This window comes from Mytilus trossulus, chromosome 12 (genome assembly GCF_036588685.1).
Source record: "Mytilus trossulus isolate FHL-02 chromosome 12, PNRI_Mtr1.1.1.hap1, whole genome shotgun sequence".
NCBI classification, from domain to species: domain Eukaryota; kingdom Metazoa; phylum Mollusca; class Bivalvia; order Mytilida; family Mytilidae; genus Mytilus; species Mytilus trossulus.
The window spans coordinates 42,905,103-42,918,579 of NC_086384.1; the positions used below are offsets into that span (position 1 = coordinate 42,905,103).

General features: G+C 30.9%; 1 protein-coding gene across 1 annotated transcript; it reads left to right on the forward strand.

Annotated features, from left to right (window-relative positions):
* The first annotated feature begins 11,633 nt into the window (after nt 1-11,633).
* On the forward strand, nt 11,634-13,128 carry LOC134692474 (uncharacterized). The gene is made up of 4 exons (XM_063552927.1): nt 11,634-11,673; nt 12,123-12,274; nt 12,513-12,617; nt 12,814-13,128. Exons 1-4 carry the CDS (start codon nt 11,634-11,636, stop codon nt 13,126-13,128), a joined length of 612 nt encoding a protein of 203 aa, XP_063408997.1.
* Nucleotides 13,129-13,477: the final 349 nt, after the last annotated feature.

Here is a 13,477-nt window from a genome sequence, read left to right on the forward strand (position 1 = left end):
CATACATCGATTGAGAGAAAACAAATCCGGGTTACAAACTAAAACCGAGGCAAACACATCAACTATAAGAAGAAAACAACGAAACAACGTTGAAACTACACAGAAACGAATATTTAGATGATAACAACTGTCATATTTCTGACTTGGTACAGGACATTTTCAGAACAAATGGTGGCTTAACCTGGTTTTGTGGCTAGCCAAACCTCAGCGCTTTATGGCAATGTGAAATATACCGCTCATTTTCAACATTCCATGACGGGAATACAGTACAAATAAATGCAAGAACACCACAGACGGAGAAATACATAAATAATTAAATAAATAAAGTTTTCTTTGTCAATATTATGCCAGAACAAAAACTATTTTGTCCTATTATCTAAGTAGAATTATCAAATTATCATATCGTGAAGCTATTTTCCAAATTCAGATATTTTCACTAATGGTTGTTAACAATGCCCTGTAGTGTTACAACAATGGCCATAAGATTCATTCCTGTACTATTAACTGCCAATAAAACCGGGAGAAATATAATAGTAAATTCTTATCAATTTATTTAAAATTTTGTTAGTTTCAATTTACAGAGTAGTTCTACAGACATGCATACTTTTTGTTGGCCTATTTACTGAGATTCAATGAAAAAGAAACATAACTTTTACCGTTTTTTGTTTAGCTTTTATTTTATTTTGGATGTTGTAATATTTATATTCATCCTGATTATTTCATTTTGTCTTTTATAATCTGTGTCAACGTTGTGTTTCTAACATGCTGTAATTTTGTTTTATATTTTTCGGCCCTGTGTAGTGCATATATGTAGTGATTAAAAACTTAGATTGAATCTAGTTATCTATCATACGGCAAATGTAGCACGAATTATCTACTGTGGATTAATTATTATTCGTTGGACACCTATTTTCGTGGGTTTCGTGAGTACAGTTGAACTAGGAATTCAAAGTTTCAACGAATGAGATATTTTCTATAGGCTATGTGTACAGAGATTGACAAAACCAAGGAATATCAACCATTACGCAAATTTTCAACAATCCACGATATTTGGTACCCACGACAATAAATGAATCAACAGATTTGATGTTACCTCTGCACGTCTCCTGTCATGTGCTGAGGATGTTGACGGCCAGTAACAGTGATCTTTATACTGATACCATTTATCGGGACAGTCATCACAGCATACTGAACATGTAAAACAAATGCTTTGTTATTCATCTTTTTAGCTACTGTTCGTTTGACACATTTGATGTTTTAACAACACATTTTAATGATTAAACTATTTTTTTTTCATTAAATCAATATTATTGACGACAAGGACAATACTCAATAGTTTTTTTAAATTTTATTTTGTATAGTTTCGCTTTAGGTGTAATACCACCATTAATTTCCCCGATTTGTCTTTGTTTTTTGCAATTTAAAAAACAATTGCACAGAATTTATCTGTTTTTCAAATACATAAATACTTGGCAAGAGTAAAGTTATATCCTGTCCAGTCCCATAGACACAACTTCACATAACATTTCATTTCCTATAAATAAAAAGATTAAAAAAAAGACGTCAGTTGATGTTAAACAATCAAATGTTCATACTTTTTTTCCTTTGTACAAGCTTTAGTAAATATATAACTCAAGTTTCCAAAATATTCATAACAAAAAAACAAATAAAAAAATAATTGTGCTTTGAAACACTCAAGATATATGTTATGACTAAGAATTTTTTGACTGCAATGAAATGCAAAACTAATTTCGAACAACTGTCAAATTCAATGGAATATTTTTTTCGACCCTTATTCGTATGCAACCAAATGTGCCTTATTCGTATGCAACCAAATGTGACGAACTATGATTTGTTGGTATTACACATAAAGACGACTTTTTTGTTGGACAAACTGAATGAGATTTTTACTTCAAAATACTGATTGTTTCGAATATTACCATCACGTTTTGCTATTATCAATACAATGGTATGAGTCAGGAATATGGCAGTTGTTGTCCGTTCGTTTGGTGTGTTTTATCATTTGATTTTGCCATTTGATTGGGGACTTTCCGTTTGAATTTTCCTCGGAGTTCAGTATTTTTGTGATTTTACTTTTTTTAAGAAAATGAAGTATAATGTTAGACGAAATCTATAGCGGTTCGATCATCATATCTTGTTAAAATTCAAATTAAGCCGCGTCATGACAGAATATAATGTGGACCAATAAATGTACAAATATTTATCTCATCTGCTTACAAATAGTTGAATATGATACAAATTATGACTTTTTGATGATAAATTTAAATAATTGACCCTCTTTTTTTTCATAACAAGGTATCTTTTGGTCCTTTTATACCTCTCATTTCCTTAAAAATTCAATTATTTAAGCCAAAAATTTGGGGAAACTTTCACTCATTTATGAAAATAAATGTGTAATTGAAGTTTTCAAGTTGAATGAACTATTAATATAAAAGTTTAATAGCTCCGTGGATGTTTTATTTAGTACGTAAATCTCTAATTTAAGCCGCATTTCAGAGTGGAACATCAAAGGCTTCCTTTATGTTTCGCCCCTCTTCTGTTACAATTGGAATCAATCCAACATACATTATTGAAAACAAAAACAAGCTTGTTATCTTAAGCAGTCTATGGAAGGTGCGATACGATAAAAACTTTTCTTATATCAATGAGCGATATTGTCTTATATCAACGAGTTGCATTGTGGGAAATCTCAGACGAATGTTTACATTTTTATGAAGGAACGAAGATTTCTCGGTATAAAGTAATGATTCTTTTATAAAAACAGGCTGACATTAAACAAGACATACGTCTGCTGTATAATTTCCATGAATTATTTTAAGTTATACCAAGCAAGGTGTATTTAAACGAGAAAATTGAATTGTTGAATAAATGAGACATAAATGCACGATTTATCGTTTGTAGATGTACAAAATCAATTAATGTCATGTAGCAAATTATGTGGAATGCAATTGAGATGAATTCAATTGTTGGATAAGCCAAAATCACCTATAAGTCAAAGATACTGCTTTATTTTAAAATATCAATGCGATATTTTTTTAATATCAAAAGTTTATGAATGCGATACTTTTCTAATATAACTGCTATAGTTTTCTAACATAAAATTAATACGATGACACGTCACAATGCATGTCAAAAGAACCGCAAACATAATTCACAAACTTAGTACATGACCGGCTTAATGTTTGAGGATCAATATCACTAAAATTTCGTATCTGTAACAAAATTAACGCTTACACGATCTTATCATTTTAAAAATGTTGCTTGACCCTATTGATATTTGAAAGTGTTAACAACCTGTTCAGTCTATTGTTTTCAATCACATGGTTTAACCGACTAATTCTGTTTGAAGTGATGATGCAATGGTGGAATTTAAATGCGGTTGTAAATTAACTACCAACCTATTAGATTCTAATATAGGTCCAGTGGCCGATCGATGCATTTGAATTTGGACATATGGTTGGAACACACCCCCTTATCCTAGGTTTGGAACCCCCTTTTGAAAACGGCTGGATCTACCCTTGACGTCACACTGCTATAGCTTCTCCACATGGGTAATATCGAAACAGACAAAAACTAGATATGTCAAAGAAACACGAATTGTCTTAAAATGTTGAAAAATCTGCAATTTCAATAACAAATGTGGACACAAACATGATAGTAGTCTCACATGTCAAAAATCAGCTCAAAATCTAGAGGCGTATAGAAAAAGAGTCAGTATAACTGTGAATTTCAAAAAAAATTCGAAGTTGTTAAACCCTTAATTTTGGCCAAAATTAGCGGAGCAAACAATTTTAAATTTCATCTGCAAATCATCATAGTTACATGTAGCTCACATACAAAAAAAATCAGTTAGAAAAAAAGTCTGTATAACTGAGATTTTCAACAATTTATCAAAGTCCATAGCCCGTAATTTCGGCAAAAATTAGCCAAGCAGAACAAAACTTACTCTTGATCTGTAACTCATCATGGTTAACTCACATAACAAAAATCAGCCCAATATATGAAGGCGTTTCAAAAAAAACCTCCGTATAATGGTTTGTAACAGAATAACGGAATTTCGAAATTACGGAATTTCAGAATGACGGAATTTCGAAATTACGGAATTTCGGAATGACGGAATTTCGAACAAGGGTAAAGCTATATGGCGCCGACAACTTCGTTGCGGACCATACATGTCATTACTTAAAAAAAACATTCTTTCAAATAGTCCAATCCAATACAGCTCCAAATAACAATAAATATTCAAATGGTAAAATAAATATTCCAAACAAATTAAAATGTACAAATGCTGATGTCCCGAACTTTGAAGATACCAACTGAGTAGCCTCAGACTATAAATTGAACAACTTCAGATACAACGAAAATCAAAAATCTTGTCAAACAGAAAATGTATTTACTATTAACATAGAAAAAATATTGAGAAGGAAAACAGTTCTTTTTTATATCAAAGATTTTCCCTGTTGGTAAATCGATATCACTATGAACATAATCAGCTCGCCGCATGGACGCTCTTTTACATCGCAATGACCGTGAGGGCATTCCGTTGCTTTGTTACCACAGAGATTTGACTTGCGTTTTTGACTAGTAATCGATCGTATAAATAACAATCCGTATCGCTTGTTATAAATTCAAGTGAATACCCAAAAAAAAATGTTTAGAAATCAAATGAATAAGATGTAAATGTCGTTAACGTTAGATATGTGTATATATTTTTTTCTATATTCATACATTTAGATCGTTCAGTGCTGTTTATTTGGTATTTTTATTGACGAAATGGTTCTTGTACCGTCATAACTGTCGTTACCTTTAAAGCTTTAGAAGTGTGTTTGTTCATATTGCACTTCACAAAAGATTCAGCACCCACATGACGTTTTGAAGGACAGGAAAGCAGTTATTTATAAAGGGTTTATCTGATATAAGATTTATGGATATATTAAAAATTACTAGTATTAAACCACTCAAACAGGAAAACCAACAATCTAATTTGTTAAAAAAGGAGATTCAAAAATGCACAGGCCAAATTTTGTCGAATCGATCTGAACGAGGACAGTATGATTCATCTTTATCAAAAGTCAGTTTCATTGTTTTCAATAAAGAAAGTCTTCCATGCATGCGTTGCGAGCATATCTGATATATATTATTTCTGTGCGTTCATTATAAATTTGCTAAATGTTATATATATGTGAACAATGATTTGGATACTTAGCTATTTGATTACGACATGGTTTATTGAACCCCATCGGTACTGGCATTTTCAAATTTTGAAAATGGTGGATTGAACCTGGTTATATTGCGCAAAACCTGTCACGTGTATGACAGTATCATCAAATTCTGTCATATTTACAACGATGCATGAACAAAACAAACATAATATATAAAATTGTCAAAATATGTATACAGCAGTCAAATATTAATACTATTAACTACTAATATCGATATTACAAATACACCGCTATGATATTTTTAAAGTACCGCATTGATATTTTAAAAGTATCGCATTGATATTTTAAAAGTATCGCATTGTCAATTTATGTATATAAGAAAAACACAGCACTTCAAATTTTACACGGACATAAACTTTAGCTTCTAACTTACTTCTGAATGTATATTTAGACTCAATTGTTGTTTATATTTGAACAATACGTTTTAAAGTAAGTATTTTCTTAATTTTTCGTTGCCGAAAACAACATTTTCCGCATGGAATGTCTGCATATTTACAATTGATATTAGACAATATCGCTCATTGATATGAGAAAAGTTTTTATCGATACGCTTCTTCCATAGACTGTTAAGGATGTACTTAGGTGAGGTTTTGGAATTTGCGTCAAATGTTCGGACTCCTTGGTGTTTTTCGATACAATACAATGTGAATTATTTTGCCCCATAACACCCATTTAATTTTTTATATAAGACTTAATAACTCATGAAAGGTCATTTACCAAAATTTTAGAAGATTCTTAATTTTCTTTCTTTTGTTTGAGACCCAAACAATACGAATGCAAATATAAGGTAAAAGTCCGAGTCAGCCTTTTCGCGCCATATTTTAAATCTCAAATATCTCGAAAAAAGGTCCATGACCTATCAATATATTTAGCTTATCTTAATCCTTAATTGATGCTCTACCAACCTATAGTATCAATTTTAATCTATTAATTTATTAATTTTCACCTAACCTCACCTAAGTACATCCTTAAATGTATTTGTTAAAAAAAAAGTAACTTACCATATACGAACACAACACAGAGTAAGAATCCACCAAACATCTTTGTTATGAATTCAGTAGTAGTCTGTAATTTTTATTTACTTGAGTTTTTATATAGACTCAGTTTGTTCATTACAGGTTGTTAAATATTTTCTGTCAAGCATTCAAGCAATGAACTTAAATAATGATGACCTCGTAAAAAATGGCTCTAATTGTCATATATTACTTTTAATGTATGGTACCTTTGATCTGCCTGCATAGATGATATATTTGAAAAGTTCAATTTTAACAGCTTCTCAAATTATACTCATTAACATAGATTAGAGACAAAAATGTTAAAGGTAACAGTTTAAAAAAAAATTAACATTTAGTTTTTAAATGTCGTTAATTCATATCAATGGTTAAATCATACTATATATGCTTGAAATACATATGTAAGTCTCAAATCTATGTCCGGCCTCAAATCTATGTCCGGCCTCAAATCTATGTCCTTTCCCCAAATCTATGTCCTTTTTTAATATTGCGTCATAGATGTTCCAACTCTATTTCCTGTATTGTCTCAACAGTTGGAAAGCAGGTCACGGTTTGACCCCAAGTTTATCAGCAACAATAGAGTCACGTGACCGTGAAAATTCAGTAAAAAAACGGACGAGACAAACCTCATTTTTACTCACTAAATACTATTGTCGTAATAAAAACTTATTGACTAAAACAATCTTGAGTATCCATAGTTTATTCTCGTCAAAGCTCACACATCAAATCAAAGTCCTTTATTCTTTATTTTATCTGCAAACGTGGAGTTTGGGTGAAAGTTGTCAAGTCTCCTGATCGAAAAATCTAAATATTTACGAGAAAACTAAAAATGATGGGCTGAATTCAAATTTAATAAAGCATCTCATTAAGACAAACACTCGATATGAATATCTCGGCAATCGAATGTTGGATACGCAAACGTCAAATTGATTTCAAAACGAAGCGGTGGTTTTTATGCCGATTTGTGCAAGTGGTTATCTCCCCTTAATATCACCAGTCAAAAATAAAAACCCAGCAAAATGCATAAAAATTAAGAAGGAGTTTACTCTACAAAAATTAGAAAGAAAATAAACGAAACTCGATTTATAACTATGTTATGATGATATAAAAAAGAGATATTTCCCTATTGGTCAGAGAAGGACTAAATGTAAAAAAATAAAAGACAAAATATAAGTAAAAAAACCAATTCAGAAATATGGATAATGACACCTACATGTAAAACTAAAAACCTAGCTATGTATATATATATATATATATTGAAAGAAATTAGATCTGGCGGATGAAATATACTACATGTAATTTTTATATGTGGGATCATTCCTAGCATATTTTTTAAACACTTCTGATAACATTTAATGCAATAAAACATAGTTTAAATACAATTTGAATAATCTTTCTGAAAATTGATATAATTATTAAATAGATAGTACTGATTATATATATCTTATATTCTATAAAGTGTGACCAAGAGTCACAACAAATGTCTTTAAATTAAGACAGCCTATGTTTCTTAATTAAACAGTAAAATACATTATAAGTGAAAGTGACACAATTTTAAATTTCAGAATCATTATTGTGAAATTAAACTACTAGATTAGCTTGTACAGTAGCCCTTTGTCTTATTTCTCAGGGTATTTTATAGATTATGAAAGAAAACTTTTTGAAAAATGGGGCTTCTTCTCTTGAACATGTTGCTATATATCAGCTGCTTTAATTACATATTTATAAACAAAGTATTGTATATATTCTTTACCTGAATACTAGTAATAGGAAATGAAATGAAACTGGTGGGACAAATTTTGTCCTTTATTTACTCAAATCTATGGCCATTTTTGGCTCCAATCTATGTCCTTTCATCGACGTAAAACATAACAAAACGTCATCAAGTATATGACGTCATTGCAAAAAAGAAATAATGGCAGAGCAGGACACTATTCCAAATGAAGGATACACTATATCAAACAAGCGCAAAAAAGGTATTTCAAAGGATCCAAATCCAGAATCGTTTTGGGCGGATATGCCGTACATTGTACAGATTGCAAAGGCCAAAGAAGAACATCAAAATTGGGGAGCAAAAAAAATTGTTGACGAATTGAAAGTGCTGTTTTCGGACAGAATGGTAAAAAAGTTTTTGTCGCTTTACTTTTATGATCAAGAATCTAAATGTATCTACAAAAAATCTCAAGACTTAAATAGCAATCATAGAAAATGTTTAGACAAAGAGCAGTTAATTCACCTAATAAACAAAAAACCACATGAAAGACCATAGAAAATGTGAGGCAATTTATGACTGTGCCGAGCTTTTTATCTGGTGAGTGCCAGATGATATTCAGAAGATTTGTTTATCAGAGTGGTATAGTGACGTCGTACGTAACAACCATTGTTTGACGTAACAGTAATGAAGGACTCTTGATGCGCAGTTTTCATAGATTTTTTTTCAAATCTAAAACATTCATGCATTATTTCAATGTTTTTTTTTTAATTTAAGTTTTACGTGTCCTCGCTCATTTAAATAAAAAAGAAAAACGGGGAAAAGATTGCATAAAAATGAATCGTAAGTTTCAAAAAACGTGTCATTGCACACTGGAGAAATATAGCAGGTAGTTGTATTTGCGTAGTTTATTAGACAAATCGAATTTCTATATTTATTTATCGGTTAAGTCTTTGTCAGGTCCAGTATCCAAGTTCAAAGAACCACCTTGAAAAAAGAACTCTGCTTTTTATAGTTTACATGTCATAAAAACCCACACAAAAACGTTTTTATTTTTTTTATTTTTTGGGGGGTAGGGTGATTTTCTATTGTGGAATCAGCTGGCTCTTTTCATGTAAAGATTCAATATCTTTATATAATATAGTGATCGTTCTCTCGATACAAGGTATACGGTACCGTAGGGGTTCATTAAATAAAATTAAATATCTTAAAAATGTATTTACAAGTAGGATTACATAATAAGTATTTATAATTATATTTTTTGCCAGTACGATGTCTTCTATTTTCTTCTCACACTTTATTGTTAACTTTTTATCTGTTTCAAATGTTCAAATAATTTATATTGCAAAAACAAAGCACTGTTAATTTAAAAATAAATGTATATAATTATGTATATATAACTTTATTTCCTCTATCATAGCTGACTCCTTGAATTCTCAATTCTTGTTACTGAAAACTTAGAATTTTTCATTTAAAAGTGTGTTTGAATTTAGTGAATTTCGAGTTGACTTCGGTGTCTATACATATAGTCCGTGGACTATATTTCAGCACTCTGCAAAACGACTCTATATCTGAGCTTTATCAACCAGTGTATGGCCTTTTCAATTCAGTTGACTGTACATTACTTACTCCATCGAGGTGAAGCCTATTATCATTTGCATGATACTTTTAAGATTTATAATAAATGCGACCCCATCCTTACAAAAACAAATACCTGTAAAATTCAGACGATGTATATCATTAGGAAGAACAGAATAAAAGATTCAAGAAGAATACACAGGTCGTGCTTGAGATTTCGAAATCAATATTTTATTCTATGAATAATTAAGTTTCTTAATTTAATAATTAGATTTGATACTTATCATATAATTAAATGCGATAACATAAATTGTACCAATTTTTCTGCACCAGGTGGCGTCATGCGAAATCATCATACTCGGTTTTTTTTCTTGAGCAGTATGAAAAATAAGTCCACAATAATATCTCTATATTTGAGATAAAAGTTTTAAACAAGTTTCTGTCTGTTTATAGTCAAGTTGAAATCATACCTTCGTAAATTTTACGGACGCCTTCACAAGTTAATTGACCATTACGGTGTATCCGTTTCACAGATGATATCGGATATCTTCCTAATGTCGTAACAAATCCCGTTCCCTTTCCATTAATTGATCTACTAATTTATACTATTTACCGGGTTTGTAAAAACATGAGCAACACGAGTGTCACATGTGGAGCAGGATCTGATCATCCTTTCTGAGCACCTGAGATCAACCCAGCTTTTGGTGGGGTATGTGTTGCTTAGTCTTTAGCTTTTTTTCTTGTGTACAGCTTTATTTGTCCGTTTGTCTTTATTTCTTTATTTAGTCATGGCGTTGTTAGTTTATTTTCGATCTTGGTATCTTTTGCCCCTCCAGTTTAATCAAAGATTTGTATAGTATTCTACGCAAACCATTGGTTGAACTCGACCGTAAGTCGGACACCATTTACATTACACGCTCCATCACTTCCTTGGAGAATACAATATGCACGTATACCGCTGTTCAAACTCATAAATCCATGGACAAAAAACAAAATCATAAATATGATTAAAGTTTAGGTAAAAATTGATACATATATTATGCTTAAGAAGTACAGTATTTCCAGTCGTTAGAGAAAGCATCAAGGTACTAAACGTGAACTGCCAGGGCTGTAACAATGCAGTAGAAATTCCCAAAACAACAGTTTTAAGGCGCCCAATTACTGCAACTTATGCTAACAGTCGTTAGCAAATAGATTTAAAGAAAATGCCACCAGTCAGAGGTTACAACTACATTTGCAACATAGTAGATTGCTTTTCTCGCTTGGCATTTGGTGGCCCATTAAAAGGAAAATTTGCAAAAGATGTAGCAGAACTAACTTTAAAATATGTTTATCTGTATGGTCCGCCAAGAATATTACAGAGTGACAACGGAAAAGAATTTACCAATGTAAAATTGGCTGAAGTTGTTTCAATTTTTAAGACCAGGCAGATACATGGACATCCCTATCATCCACAAAGCCAAGGACGCGTAGAACGCTTTAACAGAACACTAACTGAATATTTTAGAAAAGAAATGTCGTTAGAAAAAGACTGGCCTTCAAAATTGCCAGAATTTTATTACAACTACAACAACAGGGTACACAAAAGTACAAAGCCTTCTACACCATATCAACTTTACTTTAAAAGACCTAACTTTGCACCACCTATTGATGAACAGGTAACTATAAACTTAGCTTAATTCTTTATTTTAAAATATATGGCGAATTAAACAGCTGAAATAAAAAAAACACACAACACAACACAAACAAAGTAACACACGCACACACACACACACACATCTTGTGAAACTATATGAAAGTTTTACACTAAATTCATTCTATTTCATTCATAAATTATTCTAAAATATTATAAAATGCCAAAGTGATACATGTACTGTATGTAAATATGACGTATCTATTGTAGCATTGGTGAAAATATTACGGGCAATAAAACCGTTTCTTTTTCTATAGCTTCCATTTGTGCTCCTAACTGAAGATGAAAGAAAGTTCCTAGCACAGGCACACTTAGATGTAGAAAATGAGGAAGAAGAGATTGATGAAATATTACCTGAAAGTAACATAAATGAAGATGAAAATGGAAATTTGGAGATGTTGAGAAACATAAATGACAGAGATGTAGCGTTTGAAGGTAATAATACAAGTCTTTATTTACTCCAATAGTAATCTGAAAGGTTTTACTTTTTAAGGCCCTGATATTAGTTGAACAAAATTATTATTAAAATACAATTATGAGAAAAATAAATGTAAATAGATATAGGAAGATGTGGTGTGAGTGCCAAGGAGACAACTCTCCATCCAAATAACAATTTTTTTAAAAGTAAACCATTATAGGACAATGTACGGCCTTCAACACGGAGCCTTGACTCAACAACAAGCTATAAAGGGCCCCTAAATTAATACTAGTACAAAACCATTCAAACGGGAAAACCAACGGTCTTATCTATATAAAAAAATGCATATTTTAAATTAACTGTGTTATCATGTTAATATTTTATATGTTTGCGTTAAATTTGCCACTGGACGTTACACAACCATCGACTATACAGTTTAATTTGTTTAAACTTATTTTTATTAAAGAAGCCATGGATATTGTGTCGGAACCTAACGAAGAACACCAAGAAGTTCAGGAGACAAACAAAGGGAGGCAGTTGGAAAATGATCATATAGTTACAGAAACCGGAGATACATACTTCACTACGGAAACAAATGATATTGCACTTTTAGAAGTCGTAAGTAATGTTTTAGTATGATAGAATATTTCTGCTACTTTGCACATGTGTGCATAGTGTATGTGTGTTTTGAAAAAATAAGTTATACGCTAATTTAAAAAAAAATAGGTTGATCCGTCTTACACGTTTTCACCTTTGAATGAATTAAAACAAATCGAAATGAAAAAAATCATGTAAATTAATGATGTTCTTTTTAAATTAATTTTTTTTCCGAATATTTTACTTTATGTTCTTTCAGATGCAAAAGAATCTCGATACCATGGAAGGTGCAAGTCCGTATTACAAGGAACTTTACAAAAGACGCTTTGTAAATGATAGCAACGATAAAGAAAATGCTATTCCCGTAAGTCATACATGTAGATATATATGTAAATAAAAATATCAAATGTTAATTTATAAAAAAAAAAAAATCTTATCCTTTTACTTTTTATGTATCTATTCATTGTCAGTGCCAATGTGGTTTATACCACAAAAGTAAAGTTAATATTTTATTTATTAATACAAATGGTTGAAAATTGCTTTATGATTTATTTTTTTAGACTGGAGGAAAATCTGTTATGAATAGTGGGCTGATGGATTATTTTCAAAAACGTCAACTAGAGATATATCCTCTTGAACTGTTTTCTGACAATTATCAGGATATCTTCACTCCTACTATTGGGGAGTATTTGCAATTCAAAACAAATCCAGCTATGAACAAAGGGACGGCAGTGTTTACATCCGGTTTCTGGAGAGAAGGAATATGCCAAAACATAAAAAATGATCCTTCTCGGGGAAAGATTTTTGTTATTAAAGACATAATTACAAGTTTTACATTTGAACTAAATAGATATCAGCTAAGACCAAACCATTGATATATGCTCTATTGTGATTCACAAATATTTTAATTAAAAATATATAGCACGTAACTTTTATTTTCATCATTTCAGAATGATTTTATTGATATTTAAAGTAACATATAATAGATAATGTGGTATGAATGTCAATTTAACAGCAATATAAAAGAATTTAAAGACAACTGAAGTACTCTGAAGTTGCATACAAATAGTAATTCTTTACTGTCTTTTTAGTAAAAAAAATATGTGTAGTTTAATTCTTGAAGACGGCATTCAATAATAACACACACATGCTTTTAACCAAAAACATGGAGAAATTTCTTTAGAAATCAAAATTCATACTAATAAAGCAATATTTTAAATCAGG

Coding starts and splice junctions, on each gene's coding strand:
- LOC134692474 (XM_063552927.1), top strand. CDS start 11,634: ATGTTGAGAAACATAAATGACAGAGATGTAGCGTTTGAAG. Junction 11,674..12,122: donor CAGAGATGTAGCGTTTGAAG/GTAATAATACAA, acceptor TTTTTATTAAAG/AAGCCATGGATATTGTGTCG. Junction 12,275..12,512: donor ATATTGCACTTTTAGAAGTC/GTAAGTAATGTT, acceptor ATGTTCTTTCAG/ATGCAAAAGAATCTCGATAC.